General features: G+C 39.9%; 1 protein-coding gene across 6 annotated transcripts in view; it reads right to left on the bottom strand.

The window, feature by feature from the left end:
* PDE4B (phosphodiesterase 4B) overlaps positions 1-23,213 on the bottom strand; it is a 601,639-nt gene that overhangs the window by 123,805 nt on the left and 454,621 nt on the right. For all 6 annotated transcript variants that reach the window (XM_082419762.1, XM_082419760.1, XM_082419763.1 and 3 more), the window contains one exon: positions 14,599-14,793. In XM_082419762.1, coding sequence (XP_082275888.1) covers positions 14,599-14,793 — 195 coding nt within the window. The remainder of the gene's footprint in view (positions 1-14,598; positions 14,794-23,213) is intronic.

Here is a 23,213-nt window from a genome sequence, read left to right on the forward strand (position 1 = left end):
CCAATGCTGTATATCAGACAGTAGCTGTTAGAGAAATGATCAGCTAATTCATAGATAATTCATCGCAAGTCGAAGAAACAAAAGAAAAAAACTTCTATTTGAGTATAGCCAGATTATTTATAAAACCGTTCTAAATTTTTAAAATCATAAGTTGGTACATTAATAATAAAATGCATGAATGTAACAAAACACTTGATTGGTTATGAAAACTGACGTACTTCTTAGTTGCCCAAACCACTAGAGACAATACCTCTCAGGAACGAGGCCAGATATTCAGAACCGTGGCACGAGCACCATCTAGTGACAAAACTAGCACATTACAATTTTGTAGGATAATTGGAGATCAGAACTCTGTGGGTCTTAGAATTGAGTGTAGGTCTGCTCTCAACAATGAATGCTTTTCTAGGAAGCAAAAATGCTGCTTCCTACTGCTACACTCTGGGTTTTATTAATTTTAACTTCCTCTGTTTCATGATTACAGGCACTTTGCTTGTAATACTAATTATCGTCTGCCTTAGAGAGAGACATATACTATTGTAGTGAAGAGCACAGCTTTTGGAGCCAGACAGCATTGGTTTGTTTCTCAGTTGCACTATTACTAACTACGAGACATTAGGCAACCTCTCTATGCCTCACTTTCTTCATTTGTAAAATGGGCGTTGTGAGAAATAAGTTATTATATATGTACAACTCTTACAACAGTGCTAGGCACATAAAGGCACTTTCGTTAGTTATAGTTATTCGTACTAGTAGTAGGTATCATTATTTCATTATAGTAGGTATCATGTCTATCTTCCCAGCTGGTGAGAACTTCTTTAGGGTAGTCATTTCTGCCCCCATTAAAATCAAGAGAACTAATATTTATATTGTACTTTACAGTTTACAAAGCATTTTCATGTCCCTTATTTCATGTGGTAAGAGTATGTTCTTGACCCTGGGGAACGGTGCAAGCACCTATCTTGTTGGTCAAGCCTGAAACCTTCCTTCCCCTCATCCCATAGTCAACCACCCACATCTGTTGATCCTAACTTGCAAATATTTATTAATCGCCCATTGGATCTGTTCTAATGTAGATCCCCATCCTTTAAGATGCAGATTACCAAAGCAGCTTCCCATTTGGCTCTTGGAAACATCTTTAGGCATGTCCACCCTCCAAACTGTTCTTTAGACTGTAATCAGAGTTATCTTTCAAAAACATTCGTCTGATTATGTATTTTCCTGTTTTAAAGCCTTTAGTAGCCCCCCACTGCTTGTCTGCAGCATAAATGCCAACTCCTCACATAGGCCCTCCATGATGAGGGAACTGCTTACTTCTCTGGCTTTGTCTCTCACCACTTCCTCATCCTCTCACGTTCTCTGCCTGAGCCATATTGAGCTGTGGTTCCCCCAAATGTTCTTGACAACAAGAGAGTTAGTGAGCACATAGCCCTTCCTCCTGCACACCTTTCTGTCTGGCTAACTCCTTTAGCTTAGCTGTAACCCCTGGAAGCAGGCTGCTCGCCTTGCCTGGCCAATCTCTCAAAGTCCAGTGCATCCCTTTCCACGGACATTGCCCTTTTCCGAAGGTAGTACAACTGCCTATTGACTTACTAATCTTTTAGCTCCCCTGAAGACAAAGAAAATGTCTCATTTGTTTGCAAAGTGCCTAAAGGTAAGTAAATTTTTGTTAAAAGAAAGAATGTGTATAATCTTCATAACAGCTGGAAAGGCAGGCAGAGCAGAGATTCGTATCATTATTTTTATTTTTCATCATTATTTAGAGTCTGTTTATGTACTGGATAACCATGTGGTTTAATCATCTAGACTCCCTGGATTTAAGCCGTGATTCCCCATTTACTGGGCAGGTTACTTAATCTCTCTGTGCTTCAATGTCCTCATCTTTAAGACAAGACTATTACAGTACCAACTACCTTGGGGTTATAGGGATTAAATGAGTTAAAATATGTAAAGGACTTTAAATAGTATATAGGAAATGCTTAATAAACGTGTGCTTTTATTTACAGGTAATTTAGACACTACAAAAAATACTCAATGTCTTAAAGCCATGGTGCTAGTAAGTATGATGGCTGTAACTCAAGTCTTAGACACCACATTGTACTTTTCTGGTAGTCCATCAATAAACAGGTCTTAAATTTAAGTGGGCTCTTATTTCTGCTTTTCCTCTTGGCTCTCAGATCTCATTTCCCTTGACCGCTCTCTCTAGAGACTACTTACTTCTCATACAAATGGTGGCTTAAAAAATTTCCTTGTCTGTGTAAGACTACAAATGGGACAACCAAATGAAGGAAACATGGCTCTTGCTTCCCTGTGGCTTTACTAGTGGATAATTAAAACTTGGTCCTATCCGGGGTGGTTCCCGCCACAGTTTGGGGCAATCTAACTGGCCTCACCAGTTTCCGGTACTTTATGTTCCCATTGGGAAATCTGTACCTTGGTATACAAAGACATTACGTTAAAGATGACTACAACACAGGAACGAAAGAGAAACCAATAAATTATTGCCACATCTAGGAAAGCATGTGAAATTTCCTTTTGGGATGCAATGGCGATCTTGTTTTCTTTACTACAAAGCTTTATTTCAGTCTCTCTTTTGTTGCTGTATGCTAAAGCCACTTTTAATTTTCCATTCATTTTTTAACTCAATATCTTTTTCACTCATTCTCCCTGCCTATATGTTTTCTCCTGAAAGAGCTCAGATGAGAAATTTTAAAAAGCTAGTGTTGTCTCTACTGTTAAGATTTAATGCTGAGGAATTATGCAAAGTTTTCTACCTCTTGTGTAAATTCATGACCTGTTCTGGAGAGAGGGGCTTCTGAGCGGGGAACACGCTGCAGCCCCCATCCAGCGGCCTTCACATCAAGACTCCAAACCTATTACTGTCCTTCTTTTTCTTGGCTTTATGGGTAGAAGGCAGGAGAAGCAGTAAGAGGTTCAGGGGCTGCTGTTCCTCTATTTCAAATCATCCTGAAGAGTAATAATCAGGTGAAATAGCTTTGAGAGCATTACTTCAGGTTAGCTCAAAATACCTGTGTAAAACTGGATTTTCCAACATGGTCCTGATAAAATGAAATTTCAGAAGAATCTGGATATTCAAGTTCTACTTCTTCTTGTGTTGAGAAATATAAATTCCTAAACTGACAAACACATGAAAGTTTTACTGTCATGTTGAAATATTTGCAAAACAAAATTCTGGGCTATTTTTATTCACCCAAAGCTTTTAATATATCTTGTTATCAGTATCTTTGATAGGATGAGATCATGTTTATAACTGTGTTTTCTTGGGAAGGACTATTCTTTATTATGAAAGTGTGCCCTTACTACTTTTTAAAGTTCTGGTTTGTTTTCTTTTTTAACATCTTTATCGGAGTATAATTGCTTTACAGTGCTGTGTTGCTTTCTGCTGTAGAACAAAGTGAATCAGCTATACGTATACATATATCCCCCATCCCCTCCCTCTTGCGTCTCCCTCCCACCCCTCTAGGTGGTCACAAAGCACTGAGCTGATCTCTCTGTGCTATGGGGCTGCTTCACACTAGCTATCTGTTTTACATTTGGTAGTATATGTAAGTCCATGCCACTCTCTCACTTCGTCCCAGCTTACCCTTCCCCTTCCCTGTGTCCTCAAGTCCATTTTCTACATCTGCATCTTTATTCTGTCCTGCCCCTAGGTTCTTCAGAAACATATATATATATATATATATATATATATATATTTTTTTTTTTTTTTTTTTTTTGGATTCCATATATATGTGTTAGCATACGGTATTTGTTTTTCTCTTTCTGACTTACTTCACTCTGTATGACAGACTCTAGGTCCATCCACCTCACTACAAATAACTTAATTTCGTTTCTTTTTATGGCTGAATAATATTCCATTATATATATGTACCACATCTTCTTTACCCATTCATGGGTCGATGGACACTTAGGTTGCTTCCATGTCCTGGCGATTGTGAATAGTGCTGCAATGAACATTGTGGTACATGACTCTTTTTGAATTATAGATTTTTCAGAGTATATGCCCAGTAGTGGGATTGCTGGGTCATATGGTAGTTCTATTTTTAGTTTTTTAAGGAACCTCCATACTGTTCTCCATAGTGGCTGTACCAATTTACATTCCCACCAACAGTGTATGAGGGTTCCCTTTTCTCCACACCCTCTCCAGCATTTATTGTTTGTGGATTTTTTGATGATGGCCATTCTGACCGGTGTGAGGTGATACCTCATTGTATTTTCGATTTGCATTTCTCTAATGATTAGTGATGTTGAGCATCCTTTCATGTGTGTGTTGGCAATCTGTATATCTTCTTTGTAGAAATGTCTATTTAGGTCTCCTGCCCATTTTTGGATTGGGTTGTTTGTTTTTTTAATATTGAGCTGCATGAGCTGCTTGTATATTTTGGAGATTAATTCTTTGTCCGTTGCTTCGTTTGCAAATGTTTTCTCCCATTCTGATGGTTGTCTTTTCATCTTGTTTATGGTTTCCTTTGCTGTGCAAAAGCTTTTAAGTTTCATTAGGTCCCATTTGTTTATTTGCGTTTTTATTTCCCTTTCTCTAGGAGGCGGGTCAAAAAGGATCTTGCTGTAATTTATGTCATAGAGTGTTCTGCCTATGTTTTCCTCTAAGAGTTTCATACTGTCTGGCCTTACACTTAGGTCTTTAATCCATTTTGAGTTTATTTTTCTGTATGGTGTTAGAGAGTGTTCTAATTTCATTCTTTTACATGTAGTTGTCCAGTTTTCCCAGCACCACTTATTGAAGAGGCTGTCTTTTCTTCACTGTATATCCTTGCCTCCTTTATCAAAAATAAGGTGACCATATGTGCGTGGCTTCATCTCTGGGCTTTTTTTTTTTTTTTAAATATTTTATTTATTTATTTATGTATTTATGGCTGTGTTGGGTCTTCGTTTCTGTGTGAGGGCTTTCTCCAGTTGCAGCAAGTGGGGGCCATTCTTCATCGCAGTGCGCGGGCCTCTCACTATCGCGGCCTCTCTTGTTGCGGAGCACAGGCTCCAGACGCGCAGGCTCAGTAATTGTGGCTCACGGGCCCAGTCGCTCCGCGGCATGTGGGATCCTCCCAGACCAGGGCTCGAACCCATGTCCCCTGCACTGGCAGGCAGACTCTCAACCACTGCACCACCAGGGAAGCCCTGGGCTTTCTATCTTGTTCCATTGATCTATATTTCTGTTTTTGTGCCAGTACCATACAGTATTGATTACTGTAGCTTTGTAGTAGAGTCTGAAGACTGGGAGCCTGCTTCCTCCAGCTCCGTTTTTCTTTCTCAAGATTGCTTTGGCTATTCGGGGTCTTTTGTGTTTCCATACAAATTGTGAAATTTTTTATTCTAGTTCTGCGGAAAATGTCAGTGGTAGTTTGATAGGGATTGCATTGAATCTGTAGATTGCTTTGGGTAGTATAGTTATTTTCACAAGGTTGATTCTTCCAATCCAAGAACATGGTATATCTCTCCATCTGTTGGTATCATCTTTAATTTCTTTCATCAGTGTCTTAGAGTTTTATGACTACAGGTCTTTTGTCTCCATAGGTAGGTTTATTCCTAGGTATTTTATTCCTTTTGTTGCAGTAGTAAATGGGAGTGTTTCCTTAATTTCTCTTTCAGATTTCTCATCATTAGTGTATAGGAATGCAAGAGATTTCTGTGCATTAATTTTGTATCCTGCTACTTTACCAAAGTCATTGATTAGCTCTAGTAGTTTTCTGGTGGCATCTTTAGGATTCTCTATGTATAGTATCATGTCATCTGCAAACAGTGACAGCTTTACTTCTTCTTTTCCAATTTGGATTCATTTTATTTCTTTTTCTTCTCTCATGGCTGTGGCTAAAACTTCCAAAACTATGTTGAATAATAGTGGTGAGAGTGGGCAACCTTGTCTTTTTCCTGATCTGAGACGAAGTGGTTTCAGTTTTTCACCATTGAGAATGATGTTGGCTGTGGGTTTGTCATATATGGCCTTTATTATGTTGAAGTAAGTTCCCTCTATGCTTACTTTCTGGAGGGTTTTTATCATAAATGGGTGTTGAATTTTGTCAAAAGCTTTTTCTGCATCTATTGAGATGATCATATGGTTTTTATCCTTCAATTGTTAATATGGTGTATCACATTTATTGATTTACGTATATTGAAGAATACTTGCATTCCTGGGATAAACCCCACTTGATCATGGTGTATGATCCTTTTAATGTGCTCTTGGATTCTGTTTGCTAGTATCTTGTTGAGGATTTTTGCATCTATGTTCATCAGTGATATTGGCCTGTAGTTTTGTGTGTGTGTGTGTGACATCTTTGTCTGGTTTTGGTATCAGGGTGATGGTGGCCTTGTAGAATGCGTTTGGGAGTGTTCCTCCCTCTGCTATATTTTGGAAGAGTTTGAGAAGGATAGGTGTTAGCTCTTCTCTAAATGTTTGATAGAATTCACCTGTGAAACCATATATTCCTGGGCTTTTGTTTGTTGGAAGATTTTTAATCACAGTTTCAATTTCAGTGCTTGTGATAGGTCTGTTTATATTTTCTATTTCTTCCTGGTTCAGTCTTGGAAGGTTGTGTTTTTCTAAGAATTGGTCCATTTCTTCCAGGATGTCCATTTTATTGTCATATAGTTGCTTGTAGTAATCACTCATGATCCTTTGTATTTCTGCAGTGTCAGTTGTTACTTCTTTTTCATTTCTAATTCTGTTGATTTGAGTCTTCTCGCTTTTTTTCTTGATGAGTCTGGCTAATGGTTTATCAATTTTGTTTATCTTCTCAAAGAAGCAGCTTGTAGTTTTACTGATCTTTGCTATTTTTCCTTCATTTCTTTTTCATTTATTTGTGATGTGATCTTTACGATTTCTTTCCTTCTGCTAACTTTGGGGGGTTTTTTTGTTCTTCTTTATCTAATTGCTTTTTTTTTTTTTGAATTTTCTTTTATTTATTTTTTTATACAGCAGGTTCTTATTAGTCATCTGTTTTATACACATCAGTGTATACATGTCAATCCCAATCTCCCAATTCATCACACCACTACCATCCCCACCCGGTGCTGCTTTCCCCCCTTCGTGTCCATACGTTTGTTCCCTACATCTGTGTCTCTATTTCTGCCCTGCAGACTTGTTCATCTGTACCGTTTTTCTAGGTTCCACATATATGCGTTAATATACGATATTTGTTTTTCTCTTTCTGACGTACTTCACTCTGTATGACAGTCTCTAGATTCATCCACATCTCTACAAATGACCCAATTTTGTTCTTTTTTATGGCTGACTAATATTCCATTGTATATATGTACTACATCTTCTTTATCCATTCGTCTGTCGATGGGCATTTAGGTTGCTTCCATGACCTGGCTATTGTAAATAGTGCTGCAGTGAACATTGGGGTGCATGTGTCTTTTTGAATTATGGTTTTTACTGGGTAAATGCCCAGTAGTGGGATTGCTGGGTCATATGGTAATTCTATTTTTAGTTTTTTAAGGAACCTCCATACTGTTCTCCATAGTGGCTGTACCAATTTACATTCCCACCAACAGTGCAAGAGGATGCCCTTTTCTCCACACCCTCTCCAGCATTTGTTATTTGTAGATTTTCTGATGATGCCCATTCTAACTGGTGTGAGGTGATACGTCATTGTAGTTTTGATTTGCATTTCTCTAATAGTTAGTGATGTTGAGCAGCTTTTCATGTGCTTCCTGGGATCTGTATGTCCTCTTTGGAGAAATGTCTATTTAGGTCTTCTGCCCATTTTTTCATTGGGTTGTTTGTTTTTTTAATATTGAGCTGCATGAGCTGTTTATATGTTTCGGAGGTTAATCCTTTGTCCGTTGATTCATTTGCAAATATTTTTCCCATTCTGAAGGTTGTGTTTATGTCTTGTTTGTAGTTTCCTTTGCTTTGCAAAAGCTTTTAAGTTTTACTAAGTCCCATTTGTTTATTTTTGTTTTTATTTCCATTACTCTAGGAGGTGGATCAAAAAAGATCTTGCTGTGGTTTATGTCAAGGAGTGTTCTTCCTATGTTTTCCTCTAAGAGTTTTATAGTGTCCGGTCTTACATTTAGGTCTGTAATCCATTTTGAGTTTATTTTTGTGTATCGTGTTAGGTAGTGTTCTAATTTCATTCTTTTACATGTAGTTGTCCAGTTTTCCCAGCACCACTTATTGAAGAGACTGTCTTTTCTCCATTGTATATCCTTGCCTGCTTTGTCATAGATTAGTTGACCATAGGTGTGTGGGTTTATCTCTGGGTTTTCTATCCTGTTCCATTGATCTATATTTCTGTTCTTGTGCCAGTACCATTTGTCTTGATTACTGTAGCTGTGTAGTAGAGTCTGAAGTCAGGGAGTCTGATTCCTCCAGCTCCATTTTTTCCCCTCAAGACTGCTTTGGCTATTCGGGGTCTTTTGTGTTTCCATACAAATTTTAAGATTTTTTGTTCTAGTTCCGTAAAAAATGCCTATGGTAATTTGATAGGGATTGCATTGAATCTGTAGATTGCTTTGGGTAGTACAGTCATTTTCACAATATTGATTTTTCCAATCCAAGAACATGGTATATCTCTCCATCTGTTGGTATCATCTTTAATTTCTTTCAACAGTGTCTTATAGTTTTCTGCATACAGCTCTTTTGTCTCTCTGGGTAGGTTTATTCCTAGGTATTTTATTCTTTTTGTTGCAATAGTAAATGGGAGTGTTTCCTTAATTTCTCTTTCAGATTTTTCATGATTAGTGTATAGGAATGCAAGAGATTTCTGTGCATGAATTTTGTATCCTGCTACTTTACCAAATTCATTGATTAGCTCTAGTAGTTTTCTGGTGGCATCTTTAGGATTCTCTATGTATAGTGTCATGTCATCTGCAAACAGTGACTGTTTTACTTCTTCTTTTCCAATTTGTATTCCTTTTATTCCTTTTTCTTCTCTGATTACCATGGCTAGGACTTCCAAAACTATGTTGAATAATGGTGGTGAGAGTGGACACCCTTGTCTTGTTCCTGATCTTAGAGGAAATGGTTTCAGTTTTTCACCATTGAGAATGATGTCTGCTGTGGGTTTGTCGTATATGGCTTTATTATGTTGAGGTAGGTTCCCTCTATGCCCACTTTCTGGAGAGTTTTTATCAGAAATCTGTGTTGAATTTTGTCAAAAGCTTTTTCTGCATCAATTGAGATGATCATATGGTTTTTATTCTTCAATTTATTAATATAGTGTATCACATTGATTGATTTGTGTATATTAAAGAACCCGTGCATGCCTGGGATAAATCCCACTTGAACATGGTGTTTGATCCTTTTAATGTGTTGTTGGATTCTGTTTGCTAGTATTTTGTTGAGGATTTTTGCATTTATATTCATCAGTGATATTGGTCTGTAATTTTCTTTTTTTGCAGTATCTTTGTCTGTTTTTGGTATGAGGGTGATGGTGGCCTCATAGAATGAGTTTGGGAGTGTTACTTTCTCTGCAATTTTTTGGAAGAGTTTGAGAAGGATGGGTGTTAGCTCTTCTCTAAATGTTTGATAGAATTTACCTGTAAAGCCATCTGGTCCTGGACTTTTGTTTGTTGGAAGATTTTAAATCACAGTTTCATTTTCTTTACTTGTGATAGGTCTGTTCATATTTTCTATTTCTTCCTGGTTCAGTCTTGGAAGGTTATACCTCTCCAAGAATTTGTCCATTTCTTCTAGGTTGTCCATTTTATTGGCATAGAGTTGCTCGTAGTAGTCTATTCGGATGCTTTGTATTTCTGCAGTGTCTGTTGTAACTTCTCCATTTTCATTTCTAATTTTATTGATTTGAGTCCTCTCCCTCTTTTTCTTGATGAGTCTGGCTAATGGTTTATCAATTTTGTTTTTCTTCTCAAAGAACCAGCTTTTAGTTTTATAGATCTTTGCTATTGTTTTCTTTGTTTCTATTTCATTTATTTCTGCTCTGATCTTTATGATTTCTTTCCTTCTGCTAACTTTGGGTTTTGTTGTTCTTCTTTCTCTAGTTCCTTTAGGTGTAAGGTTAGATTGTTTATTTGAGATTTTTCTTTTTTCTTGAGGTAAGCTTGTTTAGCGATAAATTTCCCTCTTAGAACTGCTTTTGCTGCAACCAATAGGTTTTGGATCATCGTGTTTTCATTATCATTTGTCTCTAGGTATTTTTTGATTTCCTCTTTGATTTCTTCAGTGATCTCTTGGTTATTTAGTAACGTATTGTTTAGCCACCATGTGTTTGTTTTTTACGTTTTTTCCCCTGTAATTGATTTCTAATCTCATAGCGTTGTGGTCAGAAAAGATGCTTGATATGATTTCAATTTTCTTAAATTTACTGAAGCTTGATTTGTGACCCAAGATGTGATCTACCCTGGAGAATGTTCCGTGTGCACTTGAGAAGAAAGTGTAATCTGCTGTTTTTGGATGGAATGTCCTATAAATATCAATTAAATCTATCTGGTCTATTGTGTCATTTAAAGCTTCTGTTTCCTTATTTATTTTCATTTTGGATTATCTGTCCACTGGTGTGAGTGAGTTGTTAAAGTCCCCCACTATTGTTGTGTTACTGTCAGTTTCCTCTTTTATAGCTGTTAGCAGTTGCCTTATGTAATGAGGTGCTCCTATGTTGGGTGCATATATATTTATAATTGTTTTATCTTCTTCTTGGATTGATCCCTTGATTATTATGTAGTGTCCTTCCTTGTCTCTTGTAAATTCTTTATTTTAAAGTCTATTTTGTCTGATATGAGAGTTACTACTCCAGCTTTCTTTTGATTTCCATTTGCATGGAATATCTTTATCCATCCCCTCACTTTCAGTCCATATGTGTCCCTAGGTCTGAAGTGGGTCTCTTGTAGACAGCATATTCATGGATCTTTTTTTTGTATCCATTCAGCCAATCTATGTCTTTTGATTGGAGCATTTAATCCATTTACATTTAAGGTAATTATCAATATGTATGTTACTATTACCATTTTCTTAATTGTTTTGGGTTATTGTAGGTCTTTTCCTTCTCTTGTGTTTCCTGCCTAGAGAAGTTCCTTTAGCATTTGTTGTAAAGGTCGTTTGGTGGTGCTGAATTCTCTTAGCTTTTGCTTGTCTGTAAAGGTTTTAATTTCTCTGTCGAAGCTGAATGAGATCCTTGCTGGGTAGAGTAATTTTGGTTGTAGGTTTTTCCCTTTCATCACTTTATATATGTCCTGCCACTTCCTTCTGGCTTGCAGAGTTTCTGCTGAAAGATCAGCTCTTAACCTTATGAGGATTCCCTTGTATGTTATTTGTTGCTTTTCCCTTGCTGCTTTTAATATTTTTTCTTTGTATTTAATTTTTGATAGTTTGATTAATATGTGTCTTACCATGTTTCTCCTTGGATTTATCCTGCATGGGACTCTATGTGTTTCCTGGAATTGATTGACTATTTCCTTTCCTATATTAGGGAAGTTTTCAACTATAATCTCTTCAAATATTTTCTCAGTCCCTTTCTTTTTCTCTACTTTTTCTGGGACCTCTATAATTCGAATGTTGGCACATTTAAAGTTGTCCCAGAAGTCTCTGAGACTATCCTCAATTCTTTTCATTCTTTTTTCTTTATTCTGCTCTGCAGTAGTTATTTCCACTATTTTATCTTCCAGGTCACTTATCTGTTTTTCTGCCTCAGTTCTTCTGATATTGATTCCCTCTAGAGAATTTTTAATTTCCTTTATTGTGTTCTTAATCATTGTTTGTTTGCTCTTTAGTTCTTCTAGGTCCTTCTTAAACCTTTCTTGTATTTTCTTTATTCTATTTCCAAGATTTTGGATCTTTACTATCATTACTCTGAATTATTTTTCATAAGCTGCCTATTTCCTCTTCATTTGTTTGGTCTGGTGTGTTTTTACCTTGCTCCTTCATCTGCGGTGTGTGTCTCTGTCTTCTCATTTTGCTTAACTTACTGTGTTTGGGGTCTCCTTTTTGCAGGCTGCAAGTCTGTAGTTCCCCTTGTTTTTGGTGCCCGCCCCCAGTGGCTAAGGTTGCTTCAGTGAGTTGTGTAGGCTTCCTGGTGGAGGGGACTAGTTCCTGTGATCTGGAGGATGAGGCTGGATCTTGTCTTTCGGTTGGGCTGGACCGCGTCTGGTGGTGTGTTTTGGGGTGTCTGTGACCTTATTATGATTTTAGGCAGCCTCTCTGCTAATGCGTGGGGTTGTGTTCCTGTCTTGCTAGTTGTTGGGTGTCCAACACTGGGTGTCCAGCACTGGAGCTTGCTGTTTTTTGAATGGAGATGCATCTTAGTGTTGAGTCGGTGGTCCCTGGGAGAGCTTTCGCCGATTGATGTTATGTGGGGCCTGGAAGTCTCTGGTGGTCCAGTGTCCTGAACTCAGCTCTCCTACCTCAGAGGCTCACGCCTGACACCTGGCCAGAGCACCCAGACCCTTTTGGGAAGTGTGAGGTCTTCTGCCAACGTTCAGTAGGTGTTCTGTAGGAGTTGTTCCACATGTAGATGTATTTTTGATGTATTTGTGGGGAGGAAGGTGATCTCCACGTCCTACTCCTCTGCCATCTTGAAGGTACTCCCTCTTTTTTTTTTTTTTAAGGGAGAATGATACTAGTTAACTTACATATATAATCCTTACTTGCCTAAATCTAAAGTTGGCAACGCTATGTAGGTTCTGAAGTTAGGGGAGAATTTTTCCTGGTTGGTAAAATTGAAAAGAGGGTAACCATTAGTATTAGGGACCTGAACGCAGAGTCGTTCAGAACTCGATGTCTGTTTCTACAGCTATAGACTGAGTTGGACTGTTGTCTTGAAAGTCTCTTCGTGTTCAAAATTTCTATAACCTTTTCGTCCTAAGTAAGGAATCACTGGAATTTAATCTGAAATTTGGTTAGAACTTGCTGGACAGCCTCTGAGTGACCCTGAGATGCATCAGGCTGTTTGTCAGGAGTCTGGGGGGTGGGGGGAGGCATTAGCTGCCTTCCAAAGCTAGTCTTTCACCCGTGAAGCACTATGTGAATGAAGCTCTAATTACTTCAGCTCAACACATCTCCTATGCTCTCCCTCGGGGGAGTCTAGAAAGCTGTTTGTTTTGGTGGAAGAGAGAATTCCAGGGATGTTCACTGTCAAAGCCCCCATCCAAACCTTGGTCAGAAACTTCCTTGGTTCTACATGATCTAGAGCAAAGAGGTTACCTCTACTCCACTCATGTTTTCTACCTGATAGGAGAGGTTCTACTTTGAAGTTTGAAGAACATAGGTAAATAAAGTCCAAAAGTTTTGCCTATGGTCTTTCTTAGCTACATCAAGGTATATAGCAAGGCAGAGAGTCATGGGGTAGAGGCAGGTTTCTCACTTCTCAGAGTCTTTGTTTCATCATCTATAGAGTGGAGATAATAACGGTGCCTACCTGACAGGGCTTTTGTAAAGATTAAAAGAGATAACGTATGTAAATGAACAGGGCCCTATGGTAAGCACTCACTAAATGTTTCCTTCCACACAGTAGCAGTGTTCCTCTTATCTTTCTTATTTAACTGCAACCTCCTTGAGAGCATGCAACCTTTTTGAGAATAATATCTGTTTTTAACGCATCTGTGATTTTTTTCCCACTGTTCTGCTCACCTTTTATGCCCAAAGCCTGGCACACTGCATGGCACATAGGAGAGCTTCAGTAAATTTTTGCCAAATGAGTGAATAAATGAATTTTGGTCCACCCAATGATTGAGACATTTTAGGGCAGGGGTGCCTCTATTAAAATCAGCTGGCGGAAATGCCCTGGGGAATACTTTTTATTGGTAGCTTTAAAATGCCCCCTGCCTCTTTCACAATAGGGTGACCCTTTTTAGCTTCCTTTCCAACAGCAGAAGAGAGCCCAGTGGAATTTTCCAGGCTGGAGACTTTAGAGAGCTACTGATATTTTTATAACATATGATGTTAAATACAATCGTACATGTGCCTAGAGACCTTTTAAGGCATGAATTCCAGCATCCAATTTTATTTGGTTTCAGAAACTTAATAAACAAGTAACACAACCCGGTCATTGTTCTTTAAATAAAAATTAGAGATCTCCAAGTAATAGCAGCAAAACAGAAACATCAGCCATGCTTAATAGGGCGGTGGAGTATATTCTATCTCACCCAGGAGCCAGGCAACAAGTGGGCATTGTGTTAAGGTTCCAGAGAAGGGACACAGACACGTGACTAGATGACAGCTTATTAAATGTCACCCAGCAAAGGCCACTCAGAGAGGATGCGTGTCACCAACCACCATTTTCCTTCTCTGCTGTAGCCTCATGCAAACTGCGCATGCCTTGGAAAGTTTGAGTGTGGTTTGCAAACAGTGTTAAGGTTCTCATGCCGTAAACGATTCAGCAGTTCAGGAAATGAAGCCAAATAATAAAAAATTTTTTTTAAAATGTCAATAACCGAAGTGAATCAAACACGGTTGCCTGAGGTTTTAAACACTCTTGGGGACCCCGGCTACATATTTCTCATGCAAGAGAGCATTAATGTCCTTAAGGTGGTCATCATTGTCACCTCTGCTCTGTTCATTTTTCTCCTCCCTCTCTCCTGTGGGTTAAAGGGGAACAGTTTGCTGCTCTGATGTGATGGGGTTAAAGATGAGGTAAGTGTGAAACTGGGAGCCAGACAGCTCGTACTTACTGCTCGCTTGGAAGTGAAGAGTTTCTCGACATCGCCTTTGGTGACAAGTCATAGTCGCTGTCTGATCTGTAGAGAAAGGACTCTCTGCGCTGGCTGTGCCCGGGAAAGGTGGCATGAAGCACCAGCCCAGAGGAAGAGCTGGCCTGGGGATCCAGCGGGCTCCGACCTGGGGAAGGGCCATTTTCCACATCAAAGCTTAAAGAGAAAGAAGAAAACTGGTCACATGAGAAACATAGAGAAGGGCATCTGACATACATACATGGAGAACCCATGCGTGCCAGGCACTTTACATAGCACTTCACACTTCATGGAAAGTTTTAAGGCTCCAAACAGCTCTGAGTTGCAGTCATTCTCATTTTATACAAAGGGAACAGCCCCACAGAAGTTCAGTCATCAGCAGAGACTGGAACCAGGATTTGACCCTCGGAGCAAAGTCCCATGGCCTTTCAGCGGCATGAGCAACATTGACAAATTCATAAAATAAACTGGTGATAATAAGCGACTCCAGATACGGCATCTCACACAGCTCTAAGTGCCAGACACTCAACTATCACTTGAATGAGTCTTCTTAGCTGGGAGGCTTCTTCCTGCCATAAATAAATATCACAGTCTCATTAAAGATACAATGTGCACATTTCTGAATGTTTCAGGAACAGAGTGCTAACCTGAAAACATCCACTGGCTGATTAAACGGGAGGTCCAGTCTGACACTTAATATTCATATGCAAGTTTAAGCACAGACAATGACTTAATTAACCTGATAATGCCAAATAGCCCTCCAGGGGTGCAGAGCTTTCTCTCTGGAGGAGGATACAGCTACTGACTCTGGCAGAGGAGTGCCGTTGAGATTTCTGGTCAGTCTAGCTCACTCTGGAAAGGTACCCTCAAGTCCAGAATTATTTGAACAAGCTCTGATCAATGAACACACAGGTGGGAGCAGTAGACATTTTGGCTGTTGTTTTCTCTCTCCTGGTCCTGGCGTTACTTTAGGCACTGTGTCCTTCCCATGCTCTCCACCATCCCCTATGCGTTTTTCCTGCATGCACAACCTCCCTTAGCCTCAGATTGACAGTAACCCTCTTGCCTAGTATTTCCCTAGACCACTCACTGCTCTCTGGCTAAAGCTCTGCAGAAAGGTGTTGGAGAAGGATGCTCTCTTTTCCAAGCTGGACCACAGTAGCGGGCTTCCTTTATACTCATCCAGCTGCCATAATTTATTTCTACATTTGTGGTTCTTTTCGTTCACTAGTTCTTATAGCCTTCTCTCTTGGAGTGGATTTTGCGTATTTCTTTTAGTTTATAAATTGTTTTCTGATCTATTATTCCATTTACAACCCTTATTACGACCCTGTGAAGTATGTAGTATGATCTCAGTCTACATTTGAGGAAAATGAGGCTTAGAGAGATTTTAAACACCTGCTCAAAATCACAGGCTAGCAACTGTAAAGTAAGAATTGGAAGACCCAAGTCTTCCAATTCAGTCCTCTACAACCTCAGACTTCAGTAATCACAGAACTCCAGAATGGCTCACTGGGTCACTGAGTGCAGTTTCCCTTCAGTCTCTACATTCAAGCGAAACGTGTGTTTGGTATGTAGAGAGTCAGTTGGATTATGAGCAACCTTGGCTGTTATCTTGGATGAAGACAAGGGAGGCAGTAAATTACCCCGAGGCTGTAGGTTTCACTGAAACAGGGAAAGAAGAAATGAAAGAATTCAGGGTCATAATGCTTCCCCAGAGACCATTCCGAGAAACTGCTTTTAGCCAACCCACAAACTCCGGGTGTCTGATAAGAAGCAGCAAGTGAGAATCTCCAGTTAAGAGAACAAGGAAGAGCCATAACAATCCAATGTATGTATTTGGGCTTTCACGGTACTGCAGACGGATTTTCACAGCAGGCTCGCGGTCTGGGATGGGACTGTCTTTCAGAGACTGCAGGCAAGCAGGCAGGTGGGCAATCACTCACACATTTCAGCCTGTTTGCCAGCCTGCCTGGAGGTAGAGCTATGTTGTAAGGCAAATACGTTGCAGCAAGTGAAAATATAACGTAAGCTGACTTGCACACTTTCCTTGGGTGAGATCTATACTAGTTGTTGAGCAAAATAAAGAGCTCCTTTGTGGATAAGGACTCCTTTGTGCCACCCAGAGCTTGTAGAACTAGGACTTGATGCTGGCTCTGAACTCTTCTTAAGGACAAAGAGGGAAGCCTCTTAAAAGGTAAAGATGGGACTACCTAAAGCTTAAGAGTGGGCATAAATAAGCTTTGAAATTTCATGAGTAATCATGTTGTAATTCATTTGGTATCTATCTGTACAGCCTCTATGGGTATTAAAACATTGAAATACTTTTTTTTTTTTGATGTGGACCATTTTTAAAGTCTTTATTGAATTTGTTACAATATTGCTTCTGTTCTATGTTTTGGTTTTTTAACCCCGAGGCATGTGGGATCTTAGCTCCCTGACCAGGGATTGAACCTGCAGCCCCTGCACTGGAAGGCAAAGTCTTAACCACTGGATGGCCAGGGAAGTCCCTGAAATACTTTTGTAACAGTTGGCAGCCATCCACTGCCCCAGACCATCCAGGATCTGCTGATGACTGGAACAGCAGGGGGCCTCTAGCTTCAGCGTGGTGGCCTGTGTCCTTTTAATTGGTCAGTGCCCATGTGGTACCAGTCATTAAATATTATGAATGTCACTGCTGTGTATATCTGGGCTAAAATCTTAGAAGAGGTGCCAAGTGGGTATGCCTACCAAGCTCTCAGAACTTTTTCCAGTGAGGGTTTCCACTAGGGCTCACTCTGCCCTGTTTCCTGCTGCAGGCATTCCTAGTGGGCAGAAAGTAAGTCCACAAGTATTACCCTTTAAGCAGACGTCACAAAGCATCTGCCCCCAGTGTCAGCAGGATGACCAGGAGGTTTGGTCCTGCCAGGTAAGCAGGGACTGGGCCCAGACACTAAAACTCCCTCCATGCTGCTTTCCTTTGTTTTCTTCTTTTTCTTTTTCCTTTCTTCTTTACCCTGCCTAAACTCATAGAAGAGCTTGCGGGAATTCAGAAAAAGCCAAGGAAGAATTCTCTGGGGCAAAGAAGCAGTTTCAGGGAGACAAATGGCCTTTCATATTCCCTGGGGCACTGTTTCAAAGCAACCAACACAGATGTACAACTTAGGAACAAACATGAGTCACCAACCAGACACCAGCTCCAGTCACAGCAAAATTAGTGGGCAGACATCACAATACGTCCCACAGATCCAGGGTGGGAAGAGGGGTGTGGGCAAAGGGAAGACGGAGGATAGGCTTAACAAGCAAAAGGAACAGGCCGCACAAACTGAAATACAATCAGGGAAAAAACAGAATCTGAAATATCGGAAGCGAACATACAAATGGGGTCATTATTTATTTAGAGTAATTTTTGGCCCTGCCTTAATCAGGACTCATATTTCACCTTTAGGCTTCTTTATATTAAAAAATACTATTATAAAAGTAAATAAGAATGTTATGTAAAATATCAACAATAGAGAAAAAATATTAGCAGGTTAGTATTTTCTTTCTGAGTGTTAATATTTTTCCTGCAGGCTTGAATCATGATTTTTTTCCACGTAGTGCGCAGTTTTCAGAATTATCATTTTCCATGCCCATGGAACTTAATGGTTCATCCAGAAGTCATGCCGAACTTCCTCAGGCATTTTCCCTATTGTGGGTCACCGAATTTCTAATTTTAAATAACACTGTAATTGCTACATTTGAGCTTATAGTTACTTCAATATTTGGATGACGTCACTGAGAAGTTTCAGATAGACTGAGAGGATGTCATGCACAAGTTTCTCAATAGTTGACGGGACCTGCCCAGAGCCAGCATATGGACTGAAACAGTATTGAAAGTGGCCTTTTTTCTAGGATCAGAGACACTCCCCCCACCCCCAAGTCCTGCTCTCTGACGTCCAGGATGCTGTATGCTGCTGTCCCCCGTGATTCTGCCTGCCTCGGCAGATCGCCCTGGACTGAGTCAACTGCTTGTTGTCTAAGACCTAATATTTTAACAACTTTCTCCTGCTTTGATTCTAGAGGTCTCAGCTTCTCGAGGCAGCGGCGGTAGTGGGTGATGCTGTGTGTGAGAGGTGGTGCTGCCCGTAACTGGAATGCCCTTCTCCCCACTGTCTCCAATCAATCACTACTTCACATTCAGCTCGTGCCACCTCCTCCTGTAAATATTTCCTAACATTGCAGCTACCAGTCCGATTTAGATACGTACTCCCCTTCTGTGTCTTCCTAGACTCCTTTACAGCAGTACTTGATCACAGTACTTGTAATCTCTATTTAATTTTCCATTTATTTAATTATCCACTTATTTAGCTGCTCCCCGATAGATTCTTATCTCCTAAAGAGAAGGGACCCAATATTACTCACTTCTGTATCCCAGGCATCTGAATCGGAGCCTTGTAAATAGTAGGTCTATCAAAAAATGTCAGCTGAACCAATGAAAGTCAATTTACTATGAAATGTTTCTCCTATCCCTTCCTTCTTCCTGCCTCCTTACCCTCATCTCAATTCCCACTGGCAGGGGTTTCTGCTGTTTCCTTCAAATGAGTCTATACAGATGCGACATTAACTTATTTGATAAGCTTTGTGAGACGATGATCTAAAAATAAAAATAAAAAAAAATAAAAAGCACAGCTGTGTTCTCCCTGAACAAAACAAACTTATATAGAAAAATCACTGGCTTAGATGTTTGAGATGGTGATATCTTTACACAAACCCCCATGATGGGAAAAGCCCTCCTATACCAGCTTCTGTCTGCCATCTTCTTGTCTCTTTCTTTTTAATAAAAGCAGGAACATTCTCTGCCCCACTTTCTCTCCTGGTGGACTCCATTGCCTAGGAATCTATGCAAAGCCAGCCCTGCACTGGTGCTAAGAGGGAGCCAGCAGGCGGCAGAAGACATCTACAGCTTCCCCAGCCTGCACTGCCCAGCCTCCAGCTGGAGCAGGTAGGGCCGCTTGCCAGTCTCTGAGGGAGAAATAGGACTGAAGCCGTATTCATAAGCCTGGGAGGAAAAATCAGGGATAAAGAACAGAACCACAAGGTGTACATGAAACCTTTTATTAAACGAAGAGAAGCTCTATTTCCAAGAATTCAAGCTAAGCCAGGTGGTTGCAGAATTGCCTGCAATTGTCCCCAGGGTGGTTGTTTCCTGATCCCCAATTACCTGCACATACCCCAATTTATGTAACAAAGAGTCATGAAGCAACATCCTAGGAATCACTCATTTCTGAATCAGAGGAGACTTTTCTTTGACAACTCATTCCTTCTCTAGGTAATACACTGTCAAATTCTCACAACTCTGGGCTGATTCTCTTCCCCCCATTTCAAAAGGAGAAAACAGAAGCCTCCAAAATGTGAAACTTCATTTGAAAAATTCTCAAGTGTGACCTCTTTTAATTTCATCCTGCAGTCTGTGCCCAGGGTCCTCTCCTCCATGGCCTCATAGACTCTTTTTGATCCCAGAACCTACCACGCTGGATTGTATTTCTCTGTTTACATTATCTCTCTCACTCCAGTAGACTGTGACCTTGAAGCAGGGACTAAGCCTTATTCATTTTGTATTCCCAGGGCCCAGAACTGAGTTTCACACTAGAAGGCATCCAACAAATATTTATTGAATGAATGTGAGGATCTCACCAGTTTATATCTCTTATCTGACAAAAAGCCATTTTTATTTGGATTAAAACCTCTGGCAGCTAAAGATCTCAGAGGAGTCCCCAGATGGAGTCAACAGGGTCCTCTTTCTCCATCCTCCCTGCAGTATGCCAGGAACTCCATCCCACGAGTTTTGGAGAACTTTTTTTGTCTATCATAAGGTGTATGTTTGGGTGTGGAGTGTGTGTGTATGTGTGTGTTTTTGAGTGATGGTATATTTGTGAAAAAATGCTGTGTTTCTTTACAGTTCTGTTGGAAAATATTTCCCTCAGTTATACTCAGAAACTAACATCTTCAAATGCTTGCTTACCACTTTGATAAAAATAACCATTCACTTATATACTTACATCGGCCATCACCTCAATGTGCTACCTGGTCCCTGTAGATGAGGAAGCTGCACAAGGGCATGCATTTTTACCCACAGTGACAGTGACCCACCTTTGTATAATTAATGGCTGCAGGCTGCAGCCAGTCCTAATTTCTAATGAAGGACTTAACTGTGCAAAATCATAGTCAGCATGATGTAGAGCCCATGTCCCAGCTGAAAGCAGGCAGACCTCCTCTGGCCATAGTTATGGCAGAATATCCCAGTTTTGCCCTAAGAATCCAGTTCCAGAGTCTTGACTTCCCTCCCGCAGAATAGGAAGGAGACCTATGATGTTCAGCTCATCTGAATTCCAGAAGCATCTTCCCACCGCTTTCCTTTTTTCCTAGGGGCTTTGAAAATTACATCCACTGCAATAATCCAAAAATGCTTTCCCCACAGAGAAGTTTAACCAGAGGGAGCAGAGTAATCCCAAAGAGCCCTGGGATTCTGCAGCCCTGGCTTCCAGCTCCTGCTCTGTGAAGAAATAACTGACACGAAACAGGGACTCCCCATATTCTGGCCCCCAAGCCTTAGTCTTTCCCCACTGAAATGAATGAAGAAATGAGTCAGTAGAAGATCTTTGAGATGCCTCTGAGATTAAACATGTTACAGAGATTTTAGAAATAGAAGATCAGTTCTCAAGTGTGGTTCAATGTGGTTTTACATTGTTAACGATAACTCATTCACTCAACAAATATTTATTAGCATCCATTATGAAACAAGGCACTGTTCTAGGCCTGAGAATTCAGCAACGTATAAGACAGACAAGGTCCTTGTGGGGAGAGATGGACAATAAATAAATCAAATGAGATGATTTCAGAAAGTGATAAATGCTATGGAGAAGATAAAGCATAATGGTATGGTAGAAACAGGTTTGGAGAAGAATGTTTCTAGGTTGGGTGGTCAGCAGGCCCACTCTACACAGCCTCGTAGACTGTCTATCGCTTTACACCGGGTGCACCACCCATCTTCCTCAGATGCTGTCATTTGAGTTGAGACCTGATAGAGGTAGTAGTAAATTTTGTCGTTGGGTTCCTTCCAATCTCTATTTCCATACCCTTTTAAGCCAAAGAATTGTGTCAAATGATATTTGGGTTTGAATGTGGTGCCATTTATTAAGCTAGTGATTTAATTTTCCTCTTCCCTGCCCGCCCCCTTTCTGAGTTGAGTTAGGTGCTCCATTGTCTCATACAGCTATCTCTGCATTGATGTCTATCTATTGATATATTCTACCATAACACTTATCCAGAATAATTGTAAGTAAGTGTTCTAGTTTGCCCCCAAAGGGCTGTGTTCCTCAGAGACACAGAACCTCTTCTTCATATTATTTATCCCATTGCTAAGGGTCATGCCTGTCAGAGGTACTTAGCAAATGTCTGATGAAAAAAAAAATGAAGGAATAAATGGTTTGAGACCAGGAACCTTATTCTAGCTCCTCTTTGATGCCCACCACAGACAGCAGAGACTTCTCCAACAAAAAGGAGTGTAAGTGGTGAGGAGATATGGAGTCATCTCCTGCCCTCTACTGTGATCACCCCTAAGAGCCAGCTCCATAAAGAAGAACCAGGGGGTTGCTACCAAATACCAAATACCACCTGCAAAGAATGGCTGGAATACCTTCCATAGGGCATCAAGCCCAAGAAGAAGGCAAATGATCCTATTTGGCAGTGATCATCCTCATCCCTTGATGTTGATGGTGGATGCAAATGCCATGAATATTCCTCCTGATGTTCCTTTAGCTGAGGACTCTATGTTGCAAGTTCTTTTATTTGTTGTTTGAGATCTTTTCTCAGGGTGTTAACATTTCACTAAGGAAATGCATAAACAAATAAGTAATATCAATACCTAATTTTTCTACTGGGATTATAAAATGAGGGTCATTTTAAAAAGTCTTTGTTTCAAATGCTTAGGAGCATATTTTAACGATCCTTTAATAACTTCACACTGTGTTTTTGCTATGTTATGTAATTTGATGCACAAGAAAAACAGGACCAAATGTAAACAATCCTACCTCATAATTATAAGAACATTATTATTTCTAACCTGTTTACAAAGTGTTCTGCCCATCTATTTCCAGGTAAAAAATAATTTTCAGAAATAGGAATGTTATAAAGTGTGTGTTTCTCTATGTTTTATAATTATGGCTGAAATTTCATATACCCACTCTCAAACTTTCATCCACTAAAACCTTCTAAGAGCTAGGACAACTCTTAACAGTAAAGGTCACTTCCTATAGGACAGTGATTCCCAGGAAAGGTAGGGGCCTCCCAGATGAGAATAATTTTGTGTGGGAATGTGTTTTGTATGTGGACTTTATAAAGCGGGGGTGTGGGAGGGTGGAAACTTACTACAAGGTCAAGAACTTACTACTTTGTGTTACTGCTGCCCTAGTTGCACTTTGGATGTACAAATTATCCTACTAGCTCAATATTTTTCAGCCTACTCTCTCCACTTTTCCTAAAAGGTTACCATAAAATATATTCAAATGGTTTCTTAACAAAATAAAAATACTCTCGTTTATAAGTTTGGTAGCCCTGCCAATAATAAACTCTAATAA

Source organism: Balaenoptera physalus (genome assembly GCF_965194825.1).
Source record: "Balaenoptera physalus genome assembly, chromosome: 1".
In the NCBI taxonomy this organism is placed as follows: domain Eukaryota; kingdom Metazoa; phylum Chordata; class Mammalia; order Artiodactyla; family Balaenopteridae; genus Balaenoptera; species Balaenoptera physalus.